The following is a 20919-nucleotide window of genomic DNA, read 5'->3' as shown; positions in this document are numbered from 1 at the left end:
TGTTTGGTCAAGTGGTTAGTGATTGTAAGGCTATACTCAATTTTTTAAAAAATATTTCTATTTATTTTGTTCGACGATCAGTAAATATGGTGGCTCATAAGTTTGCTCGAGTCTCTGTATTGTTTCTTGATTGTAGTTTCAATTTGGAGTCTGTTCCAACTCATTTATTACTTAGTTTGGTGACTAAGATGGTTATTTAATAAAGTATGATTTTCCATTAAAAAAACAATTCATTCCAAAAAAAAAAAAGAGTAAAATAAAAAAAAAAAATTAAAATGTAATTAATTAGAAAACCTTTTTTTTAAAAAAATAAAAAAAATTCTAATAGAAAAGGGCTGACCTTCTCTATTATCTCTATAATATAAATATTTTCGCATTTTAATTTTAATTTTAATTTCGTCTTCTTCAATTTCCATTGAGGGGTTTAGGGTTTCCTTCCTTTCACTGTAACAATGTCCATATCTCAAGATCTTTACCCTTCTCAAGATGATCTTCCCTACGAAGAAGAACTTCTTCGAAACCCCTTCAGTCTCAAGCTATGGTGGAGATACCTCATTGCTCGTGCCGACTCGCCATTCCAAAAACGCTTCATCATCTACGAGCGAGCTCTCAAAGCTCTTCCAGGAAGCTACAAACTCTGGCACGCTTATCTCAGAGAACGCCTCGAGTTGGTTCGTAACCTACCCGTCACTCACTCCCACTTTGAGACCTTAAACAATACCTTCGAACGAGCTCTCGTTACAATGCATAAGATGCCCAGAATTTGGATCATGTACCTCCAGACTTTGACGGACCAGAAATTCATAACTCGGACTCGACGAACCTTCGATAGAGCACTATGCGCTTTACCAGTCACTCAGCACGATCGAATTTGGGAGCCTTACCTCGTTTTCGTCAGCCAAAAGGGTATTCCGATTGAGACTTCGCTTCGCGTTTATCGAAGGTATTTAAAGTACGACCCTAGTCATATTGAGGATTTCATTGAGTTTTTGATAAATTCTGGTCTTTGGCAAGAGGCATCTGAGAGGTTAGCTTCTGTGTTGAACGATGATCAGTTTCATTCTATTAAGGGAAAGACTAAACATAGGCTTTGGTTAGAATTGTGTGATTTGCTGACTAAACATGCTAATGAGGTTTCTGGGTTGAATGTGGATGCGATTATAAGGGGTGGGATTAGGAAGTTTACTGATGAGGTTGGTCGTTTATGGACCTCTCTGGCTGAGTATTACATAAGGAGAAATTTACATGAGAAAGCTAGAGATATATTTGAGGAGGGTATGACTACTGTAGTTACGGTTAGAGATTTTAGTGTTATTTTTGATTCTTATGCTCAATTTGAAGAGAGCATGCTGGCTCATAAAATGGAGGTTATGGATTTGAGCGATGATGAAGAAGAGGAAGAGGATGGCGATGAAGAGGATGAAGATGTGAGGTTGAATTTGAAGTTGTCTTTGGCTGAATTTGAGAAGAAGATTCTTAGTACTTGTTGGCTACACGATGATAAGGATGTAGATTTGAGGTTAGCTAGATTGGACAATCTCATGGATAGAAGACCCGAGTTAGCGAATAGTGTTCTTTTACGGCAGAATCCACATAATGTGGAGCAATGGCATCGGAGGGTAAAGCTGTTTGAGGGTAATCCTACAAAACAGATCCTTACTTACACTGAGGCGGTGAGGACAGTTGATCCCATGAAAGCAGTGGGGAAACCGCATACGCTGTGGATTGCTTTTGCAAAGCTGTATGAGACCCATAGTGATATTGTGAATGCAAGAGTGATCTTTGATAAAGCAGTGCAGGTGAACTACAAGACTGTGGATAATCTGGCTACTATTTGGTGTGAGTGGGCCGAAATGGAATTGAAGCATAAAAATCCTAAAGGGGCATTGGAGCTGATGAGACGTGCTACAGCAGAGCCATCAGTGGAGGTTAAACGTAAAGGTAATGAATTGCTGTTGTTTTTTTCTCATTACTTGTTAGGCTTTCTTCTTTTTAAAGTTTTCTATGCAATTAGTGATCAGGGTAAAGTAACATATTTATGGTAATGTTACTTGTATTAGGTGATGCACTGGTTTTGATTTTAGTCATATTTATGGTAAGCTTTGTTTATTAGTCATTACTTTTATTTTTGTTTCTGTTGCTTTGTTGGAAGATAACATAGGTTTAGTTAAGATGTTAGAACAAGTTTGAACTATTTCCTGTGAACATTGGTATTGTTAGTCGAGGAGCCTTAGTTTCAAACATGGGCCCAGTAAGTGAGTAAGGGGATTTTCTCTTGATTAAAATTTAAAAAGAAAAGAAAACCTGCATGGTTTCAAACTCTGGTGTTTTATATCTGTAAAGGAAGCAACTGTAATCTGAATGTCTTTTATTAATAATTAAAAATCTTGTGACTATCTTCAAAAAAAAAAAAAAATCTTGTGACTAACAATTTTGCATTTATTGCTATTACAGTGGCTGCTGATGGAAGCGAACCAGTACAAATGAAGCTCCACAAGTCTTTGAGACTATGGACTTTGTACGTTGATTTGGAGGAGACTTTCGGCTCTTTGGAGTCCACCCGAGAAGTCTACGAAAGGATAATGGATCTGAGAATAGCCACGCCACAAATTATTATTAATTACGCATATCTATTGGAGGTATGCAATTTATTATGTTTCTTTTTCCATTAATTTCTCTGAAAGTTTTGCTATCAAGACTTGGTTCAAATGATTAATAATAATCATTTTGTTTCAGGAAAATAAATACTTTGAAGATGCATTTAGGGTGTATGAAAGAGGGGTGAAGATATTTAAGTATCCACATGTCAAAGACATATGGGTAACTTACCTAACGAAATTTGTGAAGAGATATGGACGGACAAAACTAGAACGTGCAAGAGAACTATTTGAGCACGCTATTGAAACGGTATGTGCAGTTCCCATTCAGTTTTATTGTTGTCTTATAATTAAACACACTAGTGCCAGTGCCTTCAACTATTTTCTGGTGACTTAGCAATTTAGTTTTGTTGGTTAGTTGTATATTATATCTTCTTAAATGTTTTTTAGACAGATGTTTCCAAAAGCTGCAAACATCTTTATTTTTTTTTTGCCTCTAGTTTACTAAGACTTGATGACATTATACTAGGATTAAATAATCTCTCTTTACTCTTGTCTCCATCATTGGTTTTATAGAAATACATTTTTAATGTATTAGCATTAAACATAATCAATAGTTTATATCAGTTTAGATTTCGAGTTAGATAATTGTTTCTGCTACTAATGTTGTTTGTGCTCTGTTTTTCTATTAACAACTTGTTATGGTACTAAAACTAATGCTTTCGGTTTTGTCTATCAGACCCCTGCTGATGCAGTGAAACCTCTGTATCTACAATATGCCAAACTGGAGGAGGAATATGGTCTGGCGAAGCGAGCTATGAAGGTCTATGACCAAGCCACTAAGGCTGTTCCGAACAGTGAAAAATTTAGTATGTATGACCTATACATCAACCGGGCTGCTGAGATCTTTGGTGTCCCAAAAACTAGGGAAATATATGAGCAAGCTATAGAATCTGGTCTTCCAGATAAAGATGTGAAGAAAATGTGTTCAAAGTATGCAGAGCTTGAGAAGAGCTTGGGAGAAATTGACCGAGCTCGTGCGATATTTGTCTTTGCATCGCAATTTTCAGACCCACGATCAGATACAGATTTCTGGCAAGAGTGGAATAACTTTGAAGTGCAACATGGCAATGAAGATACCTTCAGAGAAATGCTTCGTATTAAACGAAGTGTTTCTGCAAGTTACAGCCAGGTAAGAAAATAGTTTTATTTTCATATGCATCCTTTTTGAAGCTTATGATTGTTTGTCAAGTAATAATCTGTATTTTTAATACTGATCTTATATTTATTGTTTTCCAGACGCACTTTATTCTGCCAGAGTATCTGATGCAGAAAGATCAAACCGTCGACCTGGATGAGGCGAAAGAGAAATTGAAACAGGCAGGTGTCCCCGAAGATGAAATGGCTGCTCTAGAGAGGCAGTTAGCTCCTGCAGCAAACGATCCTATCGCTAAAGATGGTAATAGGAAGGTGGGATTCGTGAGTGCTGGAGTACAATCACAAACCGATGAAGGGTTGAAAGTCACAGCAAATCACGAAGATATTGAGCTGCCAGAAGAAAATGACTCTGACGAAGACAACGAAATAGTTGAACTCAAGCAAAAAGATGTACCTGATGCTGTTTTTGGAGAGTTGGCTCACAAGAGAAGAGAAAATGAAGAGGATGAAGCTCAGAACAAAGACGATGAAAGTCGTTTGGGTGCACTCGAGAGAATCAAGAGGCTCAAAAAGCCTTAGGATGTAACAGACTGATAAGAGCTTTTTAGGCTGTAAAATTGTTGATTCCTTCTTATTTAGAAGATGTTGTTAACTAGTAATTCTAGTATTTTTTGTCATTTTTGTAATAACTTGAGTTTTTGAAGAAAAGTTATTTTTATGAGTAAAAAGTGATGGATTCGATGTTTTTTTTATATTAGGTAATGTTGGTTGATGGATTGACGCGTCAAAACAATATTTTTCTAGAGTTTCGGAAGTCCATGAAGTGTAAAATTCTGTGGGTTGTCGCTGCGGCGAGCAATCTCGTGGTCGCGGTGAGAGACGATTTTTGCATGTGAATTTTTATCTTTTTTTTTAAAAAAAAAAATATGGTGTGTCTTTTCTTTTATAAATAGGATTTCTTAGGTTGCAAATTTATTCATTTAAAAGCTACAAAATATATATATATAGAAAGAGAAAAGTGTTATTCATTCTAATTCTTTTATTCTCAACTCTTGCTAAATATTATAATTTTCGTTGTAATGTCTAGTTCAGGGTAGTTTTTTTTTAGTTAAAGGTTATTTCAAAACTCGAGACATGAATTTTTAGTTTCATTATTAAATGTTAATTTCTAGATTCCATTATATATCAAATTGCTTCCATTCTTCTATGTCAATGTTATAATTATTGTTTTAATCTTCTTTAGATGACCACTAAATTAGGTTTTACTTTAAATCTAGAGGAAATTACACTCCATAGCCTTTTTATATTGTCCTCTTTTATTTTTACTCTCTTTTTTAAAGTCTATCATTTTTACCTCTTTTTTTAAACATTGTACCAATTTTGCCCCTGTCACTTCAAGATACTCTCCATGTGACTCTCTTATGTCAGGGTATTTTGGGTACAATACATATAAAAAGAGGTATGTTTCAAATAAATATAAAATTAGAGGTAAATTCGATTAATTGATTAATAAAAGGGGCATTTTTCAACTTACCCCTTAAATCTACCGTCATCTTAGAATTACTATTCACCTAATAGTCTAGAATTCTAAATGTTTGTGACAAATTGTATCTTGTTGATATAATTAGTACCAATTATTCTATTTAAGCTATATTCAGTTGTGCAGTCATGTACTTAAACTATCTTAGAATCATCACACTTAGCCTTCTCCAAACGATATGGGATTGCACAGATTACTCGATACTTTTCCTTATAGATTACGAGACTACTAATTATCACGTTGGATACTTATGTAAAAATTCATATTTTTTTTTCTTGAAAGAATGTGAAAATCCCTAAATTAAAATAAAAGGAGAAATTCTAATCAAATAATCAAGTACATTAAATAATTCTTTTTGAACTAATACATCGTTTAATCAATAGTAATAAATAAATAAATAATGATGACAACGTTAAAGTTATTGTTACATCATATGAATAATATAGTGGCACACCTCATTTATATATTTGTTTCTTTTCTAACAACATTTTGGTCCTACCACAAATGATAATTTGAGAAGAAGTAATTAATTTACAGTATGAATACTTAAATTTTATTTTTGATTATTGATAAATATTTAAGTATAATTTTTAACGGTAATAATACTTAAGTTATATATTTAGAACTTCAGTAAATACCTGGATATTAAGTGTTAAATTAATGACCATGTGCCAGCCCTTGATTGGTCCAAGTCAATAAATTTTTATTTTTTATTTAAATATAACAATAAAAAATGACACGTGGATAATAACTTACACTTAACGGCAAGGTACCTATAGAAGTTTTTAAAATATAAATTAGGCATTACGACTGTCAAAAATTAAACTTAATTATTTATCAGCAAACGAGAAATAAATTTAAGTATTTACGCTGCAAATTACTCTAATTAATTTAATGATTTATACTACTTCAAAAAAGCAAACACTTTTGGACTTGGATATTTTGTCAAATGATCTTAAATGATCTATGGAAATTAAATTTGATCAATAAATATAAAATTATCTATTTTCAATTTTTAATTAATTGACAAATATTTATATATATAAAATTATATATCATAGAATTAAACTAAAACACTAAGAACGAAAATGGTATAAATTCTTAATTTAACTTCATTTTCTTAGCCTTATCAAAAAAAAAAAAAAAAAAAAAAAAAAAAAAAACTTCATTTTCTTAGAACTCTATAGTATGGTTTTCAAATTATTTTTTATTCCCTCAATTTTATTTGAAGTTGTCAATAGGAGAATAGAAAAGGGATCTTAATTCAAAAGTGAGAATGACACCACTCTTTCATGGCAAAAGGACAATAATCACTTTATTCCACCAATTTGATCATATAGATTTTTGGGTAATGAATAAGAATGGAATAGGGAACTCTATTTTTGACCCCTATAGATCGGAACATAATAAGTTATAAAATCAAATTTTTATTTTCTTGCAAAATGTTCTAAGCTATTAATTATCTATGTTGGTTCCACTTATTTGAAGATAAGTATATAGAAAGGTGATCTCAACAACATTAACATGTATATTGTTTGGCACTATATATAATGTGAAAAAAGTATAATTGGAACATGACACAAATAATAATATAAAATAGCAAAATTATTTATTCCTAAATTATACTACAAATATTATTTAAAATTTTATATTATTATTAATATGATTTAATATAGGATTCTGCATATTTTAATTTGATAATTATATAAATTAATCACCCATAAGAAGTTACCTTAGTTTACAACCATATCATTAAATAGTTAATTATACTAAAATATTATGTTATATTTATAGGATAGCGTAGTATAAACTACTAAAAGATTAGTAATTGTTATAATAATCAATATCTAATTAAATTATAGCTTTGTCACTATATATAAGGATAGACCATAATAAGGAGGAGTCAATTTTTTTTATTATTCTTATAATTACTTCCCTAATTTCTCCTAATATGCGTAATTTTTCTTTTTCAATGCTTGAAAAAAAAAAAACTATAATTTATTATTTTTTATATGATATATATAGTTATATAACAAGTAATTTGCTAGTTTTCGATAAATTTTAAATAATTTACGGTACTAAATATTGAACTATATTCTTAATTTACATTATAAGTATAATTTATTAAAAATAATTTTAAAACGTAATGAAAATTGGAAACGAAGGTAAAGACACTAATTATTTCCACAAATATTAAAGTTTTTAAGTATTTTTATTATGACCTATTAAATTAATGATTCGTCTCGTTTGTTGCAGTTTAAAAGGAACATATCATTCTCTTACACTAACAAAGAAATCAATGAAATACGTGACGAATGGTCATGCAGATGATGACAGCATGCAAATAACTAATAACATAGAGTATGATGACCAATGATCGCTCATGGACGATCCCCATGTGATCCAAGAAGACAATTGATAGGTTTGACATCGATCGCAGATACTATTGTCTTGTTTTCTTGGTTTTTAGAAAGTAATCTCCAGTTATTTGATTAAAGTCCCAAGTGACTACCTGGAGACTTATTTTGTTCTTAGTATACATATTTTTAGATGTTCTAAAAATATTCTACAAAAGATTGCAAAATGTAAAAACTTAATTGAATTTCTTTCTTTTGTATTGCATTACTAAACTTTGATGGCATCTTATAGATTTCATGAAGCTTTAATCCTTTTGAAGAGTGTTAAATGTATGAATTTTTTTATAAAAATATTATTATTGTTATTATGTTTTTTCATCATTGTATATTGGAAATTTAAATAATAATAATAAAAGAGGAGAATCGCATTAACATTTCTATTTTACACTTTACTTCATATTGTCCGTCGGTTTATAACCGTCATTTTAAGTAGTGTATTTTGTTAGTTATAGTCTGACTAAAGTTTTTCCCAACATTTCTTAACTATCATTTAAAGTAATTTTTTGCCACAGTTATAAACCGTCATTTAAAGAGATATTTTCCATCAGTTACTACCCGATGGAAGTCTTTCCCAACGGTTATAAACCGTCATTTAAAGTGACTTTTTGCCACAGTTATAAACCGTCATTTAAAGTAACTTTTTGCCACAGTTATAAACCGTCATTTAAAGTTCCGCATTTTTATGACACCCACATAGCCAACGGTTTTAGAAACCGTAGGGAAATAATATAAAAGACAATTATAAACCGTTGGAAAAAGCTAATTTTGTAGTAGTGATCAATAAAAATAATGTTCCTACAATAAAATCTCACAAATTACACATTTGACTTTTCACAACAATTTTTTTAAGAAAAAAAAATAGCCCTTCCCTTAAAATACTTATGCTTTCTCACTTGATGTAAGTGCAAATGGAATATGACATAAGGAACAATGTGACCAAATTGAGATGCGTAACACACTTTTGATGACATACCAAAGCTATTTATGTTTTCTACTATTCAACCAAATCAAGTTTTTTTCCCTATTAATATTGAATGAACAAAAAAAAAAAAGCATGAAATATTTCATTTTAATCCCTTACTTTAAATTGTAGTGGCATTTGATGTGTTCTTTTAACATTTTTGGTATCTTATTGAATTGTATAATGTGGGGCTGATTTCTATCTTAGCTTTCATTTATTTATCCTTTTGAAGGCAACTTGGCTAGGAATCAGAAACTTTTGATCCTCCTTCTAACTTCATTAATAAATCTATAATATTCATTCACTTTCTTCCAATATAGTAAAAAAAAAAAAATAAGAACAATGTCGTTATTGATATTTATTTTTGTTAACGACTGTAAATATCGTTATTGATAATACTTTCTACTGACGAACTTTCTCCAACGACTTTTCACAAACGAAATGTCACTATTGTTGGACATTACTAACGGAAAATGTACCTTTCACTGACGTTATCCTCATTGATGCCCATAGTTCTTGTAGTGTCATATATATGTTAGGATTATAAGAACCATTTATGATGTAATTTTTTGGTCCTAGCAACCTATGAAATGTCTTATCCGCACATACTATAATGTATTTAATATCAGATCCTACTTATTTTACTTTAATAATAATTATAAAAAATCGTTAACTATTCATAAAACACCAGCTAAGCGATGTTAGACATCATGATCCCCTATAGTAATATTCTTTAAGTTACAACAAATAATTACTTATCACCTAAAAAACCTGCTCCACTTTGTACGAAAACATAGTAATGCAGCTAAGTGGGAGTCTTACATGAACGCGCACTTGATCTTTGACTTGGTCCGCCGCGATCTGGGTTTTCATTCGCAACAAGGTAGCCGTAGGGAAAACCCTATGGGCTGGTCTCTCGAGCCTTCTCCCCCCCCCCCTGATCCATTAAAGGAAAATAGACGTTACAGACTAGGCTGCAAGTGAGAGTGATAGAATCAGCTCAACTGTGAATGTTGCCGATGCTGATACTGGAGCTGCTAAAGGAAGCAGTAGCAGTACAACCATTAAATTGAAATGGAATTGCACATTCATCTTCCTCTATCAATTAATTTCTTTTGTTTGAATAAGCTATTAAGGTGCCTAGGACACTAGTAGACACCCAGAAGGAGTTGTAAGGGAGAACTCCGATTGTTGATCGGACGATTTTCAACAGACAAGATCAGATCGTAGAATAGAGAAGGATTTGCCTCCTTTATAGCAAGCATTCCTTTCCACAAAAAAAAAAAAGTAAGAGAAGAGAAGGCCAACCTCCTTAGATCACAACTTTTTTTTTGGAGGCTCTGAAGTTTCTTTCTCATGCGCGGTCCTCAACACGACATTTGGCAGGCAACACCATAATTCTATATGATAAATTTTGACAATTAAATAAATGCTATATATTACTTATCGCTGAAAAATAGTATTTTTTCAGTGACAACATTGTTTTACATTTAGTTTGTGATTAGTTACCGAACTTTTTAATGAGAGCATACATTTTTGTAATTAAATAGTATTTTTAGTCACAAGTATTATCGATTCATACTATGTAACCCAAGAATGTGGAGTGGAAATTATTAAAATTTTAGAAGAACCTACCAAAATTGAAATACATGCATGCAATGCATATTAGCATGTTTTCCACCTTATGTTGTCTCCCACCCCAAAATGGATAGTCAAGAGTGAATTTAGCATGATGATGTATGTATAGTGATCCATATATTTTTCTTAGTGTTCGAATATGTATGCTCCCAAATTTGGTAACCTACGTAATTCATATACCCAAGTGATAAAAAAAATAGTTATGACAAAGAAAAAAGGGAAATGAATTATCAATTTTTTTAATAAGAAAATGAATTATCATTAATTCAACCATTAAAACAAACAATAATCTTATAAGTTAGGCCGAGCTCAAAGAGGAGCATAAATCTCACCAAAAGTAATTATATATATTTGTCTTCGATAATCAATCTTTTAATATTTAAAAATGCTAAATTTTACTGTGAAAATATTCAAAATTTATTGTTTAGATTTAACTAATCAAGATCCCCTTAAAATTTGGTGTTCCAGTGTTAAACCTATCAAAATTTGACACATCAATTAATTTAATTTATATTAAATATATTAACTACTTTTGTTGACTTGATTAGAGGTTTAATTTTTTTATAAATAAAAAAATTAATTGACATCAAATTTTAATTGGTTTAACAAAGTATGAGACACCACTTTTTAATAAGAGATCTTGATTCAAGTTTAACATGTATACTCAAAAATAAAAGAAAAGTAAAACATGCATTTTTGTTTTACTAAAGGGTAAATATCCATTTAATACGTTTTCATTAATATTCATTTGATACTTGTACAAATTTAAAATAAGAGATCGAATCACAAAATATTACATGTTGCCCACCAAAAATTTATTATTATTTATTTTCTCTTTGTACGAATCCAATTCTAGATTGATTCTTGGGAGTTCTTCCTTTGAAGAATAATTATATATAAAAAGCATAAGTAATACCTCAAATAAACATAAGAAGAAAAAAAAGTGTAAAAAGTATAGGTATTATGGTGACTATACTTATTTTCTATTAAATAATGCAATACATGATTTAAATATTAATTATACAAATTACAAATTGTATAGATATTTTTTTTACAGAATAGATGATTAATATTTAAATCTACCTATGATTTATTGAGCTGGTCTTTTATAACATCATAAATATAAAAATTGGCCAATATAACACATCACATATAGTTTTTTTTTTTTTTTTGAAAGAATTGGTACAAAACTATATTATATATTTATTTTAATGTTTAGTCATTATTAGTTGTAATAATGCAATTTATATCACTCTCATATATACTTTAATCAATTTCCAAATTGTTTGGGAAAATATATATATATTGAGAGCACGCAGTACTGTGTGATAATGATTCCAAATATTTTGGAAGTGTCCAATATTTTCTATCTTACAAACCCAAACACTTTATTGATAATTACAAATTAAAAGCTTAATATATTTTTACACAATAATTTAAAGGCTAATTAGCAATTTTTCCCCCCGAACTTTGACATATATCAAATCATGCCCCTGAACTTTTTTGACCGTTAAAAATTCCCCCTGAACTATTGAGATTGTTAGATTTAAGGATTTTTGCTTAATTTCATTCAATTTTACTGTTTCAGTGATTGTTTATGTACTAAACCGTGCTCCCCAGACTTTGATATCTACCAAATCATATCCCCCAAATTTTGATATGTACTTAATCATGCCCCTTGAACTTTCATCCATATTATATTTTTATTACTAAAATTAGACAAAAGTCCTTAAATTTAACAATCTTAATAGTTCAGGGAGAATTTTTAACGGCCAAAAAAATTCAGAGAGCACGATTTAGTACATGTCAAAGTTCGGGGGAAAATTGCTAATTAGCCTAATTTAAATTATATTTTCATTTTCTAGATAAGTAATTAACATCAAAATTATTTAGTAAATATATTATTTAATTGAAAAAAAAAAATCTAATTCTTATCAAGAGAAATGCTAAAAGGCGCTAGTAGTGTCTAACACGCATTATCCAATCATAAGACTACATGTCTAAAAAGTGCTAGATATCACTGATACTCAATATTAAACGAAAAGAAAAATATATTTATCATTGTATTAACTTTTTTTAACCATCATTCATTGTATTAACTACTTTTTTTGGAAAGTATTGTATTAACTAAACAATAATACTAGAATTTTAACTCTTTAATATTTGCATAGGCCCTAAGCAAACTAATTATCAAAAAGGTATATAGAATCTTTAGAAATGATTTGTTATTTTATATTTAATTATTTATGAATTTATTTTCAAATAAGAAGATTTGGTTTCTTTTTTTTGAACAAAAGATTTGCCTTCTTTATATATTTATATATAGATGCTAGAATTTTGTAGAATCAAGAGTGTGATGAGCTTAATTAAGCTTAATTAGAAGTATTATTCTAATTGAGACAAAATGTGGGTATCGATTTAGATTCACGTACCTCTAAATGCATTTGCCCTTACCTATAAAGCTTTCCACGTTTGAATCTATTATATTATTAATTTCCTACAATAATTGTGTCTACTCTCTTTATGCATTTTAATATTAAATTTAACATAATTTAAATTTTTAAAAAATAATATACGAAATCCAATAATAATTAAATAGAAATACTAAAGAATATTTACGGTGTCTAATACTTTTATAAGGTATTTATATATATGATTATTTAGTGTGATGTAATATTAAATTTTATTTATTTTATTCCAATAATAATAATAATAATAAATCGTTAACTAATGTGTTGTTAGACATCATAATAGTTAACAATAATATTGTACATGTATCATCTGTAAATATATATACTATGTAGCACCACATTATAATGCTAAATGTTATTAATGGTACACAACACTATTTTATGAAATATAAGGTTATTGATGCAATTTATTATCAAGTTACATAATATTAAACTAAAATATACATGAGATGCAATATTAAATTACACCAATAATACATCTAGTTTAAAGTAGTGTTATCTTGTTTGGCACCATATTCTCTTCCATAGCAATACTTTATACATATACTTTGAATGTGATATACAACATTCTCATTACAATTTTAGTTTCTAAATTATGGTATATGAGAATTATTAAAGAGTATCATTAGTGTGTAATAACATCTAATAAGAGAATTTAATATCAATTAAGTTCTATATATTTTAATTTAATTATTATATAAAAAAAAAATTGCTAACTACTCGTAAAATTACAGGGTTGGCCCTGAACTTTAATGAGTTATAAGAAAAAGAAATTATGGATCCTTATTTAAAAAAATATAGTATTTTCAAAATTACTAAAAAAATGTGTATTTTTAAAAGAAGAGTTTTTCTTTTAGGCTCCTGAATGGGTTCTATACACAAACTTAACCTGCCTATATCCAAAACGGAGCTTGCATAATACTACCTTGTAATGGTGGTGCCTAATTGATGCTTTTTGTATATTGCTTATGCAATAAAATGGGTCTGAATTGTGCACTACACCTCTATCATAGTCAAGTTAATTTGTGTCTTTATTTTTGTTATATATTCATTTTACTTTATCCCAAGAGTGAGATCACCCTTTTATAACTTTAATTTCTTCAACTTTTTGTTTCATCAAATATATCGGACCTAAATAATAAAAATATCTTTGAGGATAGTGATAGTACTAAGAGAGATTGAATAGGCATTATTATGAAGAATAAATATATATAAGCATCATATTCATATTCATATTCTTGTTTTTTCAACTGATCAAACAGTTCTCTTACCTCCTCCATCCACTATTTCTTTTTCTTTCATTTTTCTTTAAATGACTATAAATTTATAAAAAATAAGTATTGTCACTATTGATAGGAACCTTTTTATTTTTGGTATTTGAAAAAATCCATAATTATACAATTTTCTAATTTTTAAAAATACTTTACAGTGCTATCCAATTGCATGTGTGCCTTTTATTATATATATTATACACATGCATTAACTATTTCCAATTATGTTTTCGAAAATTATAAATTATTATTTAGAATTTTTAAAAAATTAATAAAGTATTTACTACTTATAATGTAGATTATCATATAAAATAAATTGAGTTATAATTTTTCTAAATTAATAATGAAAAATGAAACACCCCTAAAAAAATATTTGATTTCTATACATATATGGATATATAGAAATTTCTATTCACTGGAATCTATTTTATTTTAATTAATTCCGAGTTCTTTTTTGAATGCCTATAGTATATAAGTTCATATGTATATATATATAAATATATATTTATTTTATATGATTCCTTAGATTAGAGAATAGGATTCTCCTTATTGTTGTTTGCTCTCTATATATACCTTATTATCATCTTTGTGTATTTTAATGCTCTTCTCTTCTATTCATCTCAACTGCAAATCTCTATTGAGTACTCACTCTCTTCTCCATTTTTTCTTGGGTAAGATTTTCTTAATATTTATATATATAAGTATGTTCATTATTTGATAAGGTACAAAAATGAAGTGGAATCATACCCATTATTAGTTAGTTCATTTTCTTCTTGTTAATAATATTTAAAATTATCTTCTTAAAACTCAAAGAGTCTATTGGTGTTTTGGATTAACTTATTATTGGAAAGTTATGCATTGCATTTTTTTAATGAGAAAAATGTCTTCACTTTTATGTCTAAAGGCTCTCTAGTCTAATATGCTTTTTTATTTTTATTATTATTATTATTAAAAAAAAAAAAGAACTTATAATTCAATAATTAAAATTGTTAGTGACTTTTTAATATTACGTATACTCAAAAAAGTTTAAGGGTTTCTTCTCTAATTATAAAAATATGATGGGTCAACACTATTAATTCTTTAGTTGGGAAAAAAGTTGTGATAATAAAGTTTCACAAAAGAATTAAATTAAATAATGATAATAAGTAAAAATATTACTAGTTTTTTTTTTTTTTGGTAAGGAAAATAATACTAGTTACTAATTAGTTACTAATAAAGTAATAAGATTTAAAAGGGCAATGGGACATGACATGGTCACTTTTTTGCTGACATTCTAAAATAAATGCCTTCCCATTATTGAAAAAAAGTTGTATTTGTAGTGTTTTGAATACAAAATATTAGTACTAATTAGGATTAGCTAATACTTTTTTTTTAAACATTGTTCTGGTTGAGCTGTTACCGAGCTTGGTAACAAAGTTGTTCGATCGTTTAATAAATGATGACTTTCATTTTCAAAAAAAAATTAGCTAATACTTAATATATGTATATATAAATAAAAAAAGAATTTCATCATATTTCATACATGTATCTTGACAACAATTAATCATAACCTATTGTTAATCAATATACACATCAGATTTTCATAAACCCTAGAAAATATTTATTACTAATTTAATATTTTGATCAAGTGTAGAGTTAAGTATTGTGATTTTGTTATTGGGTTCCAATAGTACTTAAAACTTTTTATAGATGACACGTTATAATTGGTTAATGATGTTTTTTAAAAACTATTTTTTTAAATTATATGAGATCTGATACTTAATTACATCAATAGTAATATGACACCGAAGAGAGTACTAAGTACTAATAGTATTTTTTAACAATTCTCTTTAGGAATCTATACCCAAGTGGGATGGGATTATAATAACCAATTCTCACTTGCCACATATTATAATGACACTATTTTCAATAACATTAATATGATATTAATTTTTGGCTTATCTATATTTCTTTAATTAAAAAATAATCCTTTTATTAAAATTTGAACATAATACAATTATATTTATAATTGGTCTCTCGTGGAATGCACTAGTCTAGCCTAGTTGCATGATTTTTTGTTCTTTTGGTACTACTTTAACTAAGGGAGGTATAAAAGGAAATTTGTGGTTATTATTATTTTATCATATTATTTACTATTATTGCTTGTATATTATACATTATAATATAGAATATATATATATAAAAAAAAAAAAAAAAAAAAAAAACTTTGGGATGTGGTGGTAAAAAATGTTGGCAAAAGTGGGAAAGATGTATAAATATGAAAAACAAAAAAAAAAAAAAAAAAAAAGGATTTTGTAGGAGAAAAAAATTAAAAAGCTTAAAAAAAATGTTATTTTAATAATTAAAGGCATGTTCTATTATGTGTTTGATAATTTCTAATTTAGTGGGCTATCAAAAAAATAATTATATTTTCCATATTTATCTGTAACAATCATCCTTACGTGTGATCTAAACATTTTTCTTCATAAAATCAAAATCATATTATACAATAATTTATATATACATATATGTAAGCCTTATCCTAATAAGTAAATAGTTCATACAATTAAAGAAAAGAACATGTGATTTCTTTCCCTATTTAATGTTGTCATTTTTGAATAGTTTAATGCTGACTTTGACTAAATTCCCATTACTATGTTTTATCATCAATGTGGCTTCATTACATGTATGTATTATATATACACACATATAGATATATTCATCACTGTGTGGAATCTCATAAAGGGTCTTTGTTTAGCATTTCAGAAAACAAAAAACAAAAATGAATGCTTTAGTAGCAACCAATAGGAATTTCAAGCTAGCTGCAAGGCTTCTGGGGTTAGATTCAAAACTTGAGAAGAGTTTACTCATACCCTTTAGAGAAATCAAGGTATTAAACTCAATTAAAGTCTTTGATTTTGAAAAATTCAAGATGGGTTTGATTTTTTGTTGATGTTTTTGTCTTTCTCAGGTTGAGTGTACCATACCTAAAGATGATGGTACTTTGGCCTCATTTGTTGGTTTCAGGGTACAACATGACAATGCCAGAGGCCCCATGAAAGGAGGAATAAGATATCATCCAGAGGTAGGTTTGTTTGTTTGTTTGTTTGTTCCTATGTTGTTGTTGTTGTTGTTGTTTTGTTTTTGAGTAATTTTATGATATAGGTTGACCCAGATGAAGTCAATGCTTTAGCTCAGCTAATGACTTGGAAAACAGCAGTGGCTAATATACCATATGGTGGTGCTAAAGGAGGAATAGGATGTAATCCAGGGGACTTGAGTTTATCTGAATTGGAAAGACTTACCAGAGTTTTCACTCAGAAAATACATGATCTGATCGGTATTCACACCGATGTTCCTGCCCCGGATATGGGGACAGGTCCACAGGTTCATCATCATCATCCTAACATTTTCTTTTTGAATTGGAATGACAAAATGGGGTTTTAAATTTGGTTTTCTTTTTAGACTATGGCTTGGATTTTGGATGAATACTCAAAATTTCATGGACATTCTCCTGCTGTTGTGACTGGAAAACCTATTGTAAGTATATTGTGAGTCCAATGTGCCTAAACAAAATTATTATAACTCTCTAACTCTTAATTGTTGTTATTAGGATCTTGGTGGATCTCTTGGAAGAGATGCAGCTACTGGAAGAGGAGTACTATTCGCGACAGAGGCTTTGCTTAACGAGCATGGGAAAAGCATAGCCGGGCAGCGTTATGTTATACAGGTATTGTAGTAAACTAACTACACAAATTCAATGGAAGAACAAAGCAGTAAAATTAGAAAAGGAAGGAAAAAAGAACGAAGAATTTATCCTGGTTTGGATCTCAATTTGAGTCTTACCCCAACTCTCCCCCAAGGAGTTTTCTCCTTAGTTCTGACTCTTAAAATGAATAGAGTTAGAGTTATAAAAGACTTGAGTTGTTAAGTTCTTGAACCTTGATTATCTTTGGATTACAAACCCCACAAGGTATGTAGTCCAATGAGCTTTACAATGGTAACATGTGGTGTTCATGGACAAGATTATTTGACAATACAAAAATGTAAAGAGAGAAAAGAGTAGTTAGTTAGTTAGTTACCTCTGCAGATGTTCTTATGTTTTTGTTTTCCATTGCAGGGTTTTGGCAATGTTGGTTCCTGGGCAGCCGAGTTGATCCATGAGAGCGGTGGCAAGATTGTGGCGGTAAGTGATATCAGTGGAGCTATAAAGAACAGCAAAGGACTTGATGTTCCAAACCTGCTCAAACATGTGAAAGAAAACAAAGGTGTTAAGGGATTCAGTGGTGGTGATTCAATAGAACCGAGCTCGATATTGGTTGAAGACTGTGACATTCTCATCCCTGCTGCTCTTGGGGGTGTTATAAACAGGTTCTTTTCATAAAGTTTTCAGCTTTATTCTTCCTACTGGTTTTAGTAATAATAATGTATATGAATAAAGTTTCTACCTTTGGTTTATTGAATGAAGGGAAAATGCAAATGAGATCAAAGCCAAATTCATTATTGAAGCTGCTAACCATCCTACTGACCCTGACGCCGACGAAGTTAGTTTCTTTCTTAAAAGACAGATACAAATTAGAGAAAGGAAATTCTAATCTAAATTCACATTTTTGCAGATCTTGTCTAAGAAAGGAGTGGTGATTCTTCCTGATATATATGCAAACTCAGGAGGTGTTACTGTTAGTTACTTTGAATGGGTGCAGGTAATAAATTTTCAAATTTTGAACTAACTTTTTACTGAAACAGATGATCATAAAATCATGACAAGTTTTCGGGTTTTTTTTCCTGTGTATTTATGTAGAACATCCAAGGTTTTATGTGGGATGAAGAAAAAGTGAACAAGGAGCTGAAAACTTACATGACAAGAGGATTTAAAGATGTGAAGGAAATGTGTGAAACCCACAATTGTGATCTTCGAATGGGAGCCTTCACCCTTGCAGTTAACCGCGTCGCACGAGCAACCGTCCTCAGGGGATGGGAGGCCTGAGCTGATACCTACTTTCAATAAAAGATGAGAACTTTTTACAAGTTCTTCTCATTCTCTTCTAATGATTTATTAGGCTTTTACTCATTTGGTTGGACAAACTTGAACCAAAAGTTCACATTTTTTTTTTCCTCTTCTATTGGTGTTGGCATTAATTACATTAGAGAAAGAGAAACGAAAACAATTTAAATCAATTCTAAAGGCATACAAGGGAATGTTGGTATAGCCTTATGTTGATTTGAGATTGTATTGCCTTATAGTTCCACCATATTATGATTAAGCATCATATATGTGATGAAATAAATAAGATTGTTATCTCATTTATAAATGTTCTATCCCAGTTTGCCTCCTTTTAATAGTTGTTGATAAAAGATAGCAGAAGCTTAAATATAACCAAGTTGGTGCAACATCATATAGGTATATTACTCAAAATTTTAATTTAACTTGAATTGAGATGTTCAAAACAAAATTAAAAACCATTTTGTTGAAATCCGAAGAAGAAGCTATTGAAGTTCAGGTTGCAGTTAGGATAAAATTACAATGCTGAAGAAGAAAAAGAAAAATAACATAAAAACACTCTATTGCAGTGAAGCCCTATGCATATCCTTAACTGACAACACAAAAGAGGAAGAAGAGCACTAGAGAAATTACAAAATGTTCTAAAATCTCCCTCTTCCACCCCTAAAGCCACCACCACCACCACGACCTCTGGGCGGACCGCCTCTTCCTCGTGGAGCACCTCTTCCACGAAAGCTTCCACGTCCACGATCACCAAAGCCACCTCTGCCTCTGCCACGTCCTCCTCCGCCACGGCCAGAAAATCCTTGGCCCCTGCAAATGAACAAAATAATAACAACCATGAGAAAAGAATTGTCACCATTGAACAATGCTTTAGGTTGCATGAACATACAAATTACAAAACACATATGGAAGTTTTAAGGCATAGAAAAGTTTACTTTGGCTGTGGAAGAAATCTTGCAAGTGGCAAAAGCTTTGCTGGGTCAATGTAGAACTTGTCACCAGATGAATATGAAGTTGCAACAACACCTTCCATCATTTTAACAGAGAAATACTGCCACAAACAAACATATAGTCTTGATGAAACCAAAACTTGTATTAACAAAATAACCATACATAAGCTACATTTCAAATTGTTATTTTGCAACTTTTACAATTTAGTTTGGCAAATATTCACATACATAAGCTACTTTCACTCAACAAATAAGTCAGAAAACTCACAGACTCATTGATGGGGCCAAAGATTTCATCAACTTTCCCTATCTGGGTCTTGTTCTGAAGATAAATTGGAGCATTAAAGTAAGGTATCTTTTCCTGTGTAAGCTTTGTTACTGCATCACCCTCACAAGCATGAAGGAAAGTAGCAACCTCTGTAAAAACAAACAATAAAGATCTTAACTTCAACACAAATTAAACAAAACCCAGTTTTCGCATTTCAACAAACAGACTGCAGAGTCACAGAAAAACACTTTCTTCAGTTTTCTCAGTAGCCAAACAAACTTGAAACAAAATAGGATAAAAAGAATACTGACCAACGACTTCTTCAGGAGGTCCTTCGTCGCGAAAACCACCACGACCACCGAAGCCTCCGCCACCACCGCCAAATCGGCCTCCGCCGCGGCCACCACCTCTGAATCCACCGCCACCTCTTCCCGGGGCTCCTCCACGGCTACCCCTGAAACTACCGCCGCCACCTCTGGGAGGTCTCATAGTTGAGTGGGTTAAGGGAAGTGTTTGGAAATGAGAATCGGAATGGGAGGGAGAGATATGGGCGAAGTAGGTTTTGTGGGAAGGCTGGCAATGTAATGTAGGGTTTAAGATGTTTAGGGTTTTTGGTTCCTTCCTCTCTCCCCAAAATTACTAAATGCCCCTTCTTCAAATAATA

The 20919-nt window shown here is 30.4% G+C and overlaps 3 protein-coding genes across 6 annotated transcripts; 2 read left to right on the top strand and 1 right to left on the bottom strand.

Annotated features, from left to right (window-relative positions):
* The first annotated feature begins 356 nt into the window (after positions 1 to 356).
* LOC115722140 (uncharacterized) lies at positions 357 to 4483 on the top strand. Its single transcript, XM_030651270.2, has 5 exons — positions 357 to 1941; positions 2455 to 2639; positions 2737 to 2907; positions 3337 to 3789; positions 3897 to 4483. Exons 1-5 carry the CDS (start codon positions 453 to 455, stop codon positions 4332 to 4334), a joined length of 2736 nt encoding a protein of 911 aa, XP_030507130.2. The 5' UTR covers positions 357 to 452; the 3' UTR covers positions 4335 to 4483.
* Positions 4484 to 14574: 10091 nt separating this feature from the next.
* LOC115722251 (glutamate dehydrogenase 1) lies at positions 14575 to 19344 on the top strand. Of its 4 annotated transcripts, none has more exons than XM_030651409.2 (10): positions 14575 to 14724; positions 16791 to 16922; positions 17004 to 17117; positions 17198 to 17419; positions 17498 to 17572; positions 17646 to 17762; positions 18153 to 18403; positions 18501 to 18576; positions 18649 to 18735; positions 18834 to 19344. In XM_030651409.2, exons 2-10 carry the CDS (start codon positions 16815 to 16817, stop codon positions 19017 to 19019), a joined length of 1236 nt encoding a protein of 411 aa, XP_030507269.2. In that variant the 5' UTR covers positions 14575 to 14724; positions 16791 to 16814; the 3' UTR covers positions 19020 to 19344. The 4 variants fall into 4 exon arrangements, 3 of the variants coding, with proteins under 3 accessions (XP_030507269.2, XP_030507270.2, XP_060960289.1); XM_030651410.2 differs by having other exon boundaries at positions 14611 to 14724; positions 16799 to 16922; XM_061104306.1 differs by lacking the exon at positions 14575 to 14724 and adding an exon at positions 16461 to 16718.
* Positions 19345 to 19430: 86 nt separating this feature from the next.
* LOC115722252 (putative H/ACA ribonucleoprotein complex subunit 1-like protein 1) lies at positions 19431 to 20888 on the bottom strand. Its single transcript, XM_030651411.2, has 4 exons — positions 20567 to 20888; positions 20256 to 20404; positions 19973 to 20088; positions 19431 to 19847 (listed from the first exon to the last, which is right to left on the bottom strand). The coding sequence occupies exons 1-4, from the start codon at positions 20742 to 20744 to the stop codon at positions 19676 to 19678; spliced, it is 615 nt and encodes a 204-aa protein (XP_030507271.2). The 5' UTR covers positions 20745 to 20888; the 3' UTR covers positions 19431 to 19675.
* Between the last annotated feature and the right edge of the window lie 31 nt (positions 20889 to 20919).

Source organism: Cannabis sativa, chromosome 9 (genome assembly GCF_029168945.1).
Source record: "Cannabis sativa cultivar Pink pepper isolate KNU-18-1 chromosome 9, ASM2916894v1, whole genome shotgun sequence".
NCBI classification, from domain to species: domain Eukaryota; kingdom Viridiplantae; phylum Streptophyta; class Magnoliopsida; order Rosales; family Cannabaceae; genus Cannabis; species Cannabis sativa.
This window is presented reverse-complemented; position numbering and strand designations above follow the sequence as displayed.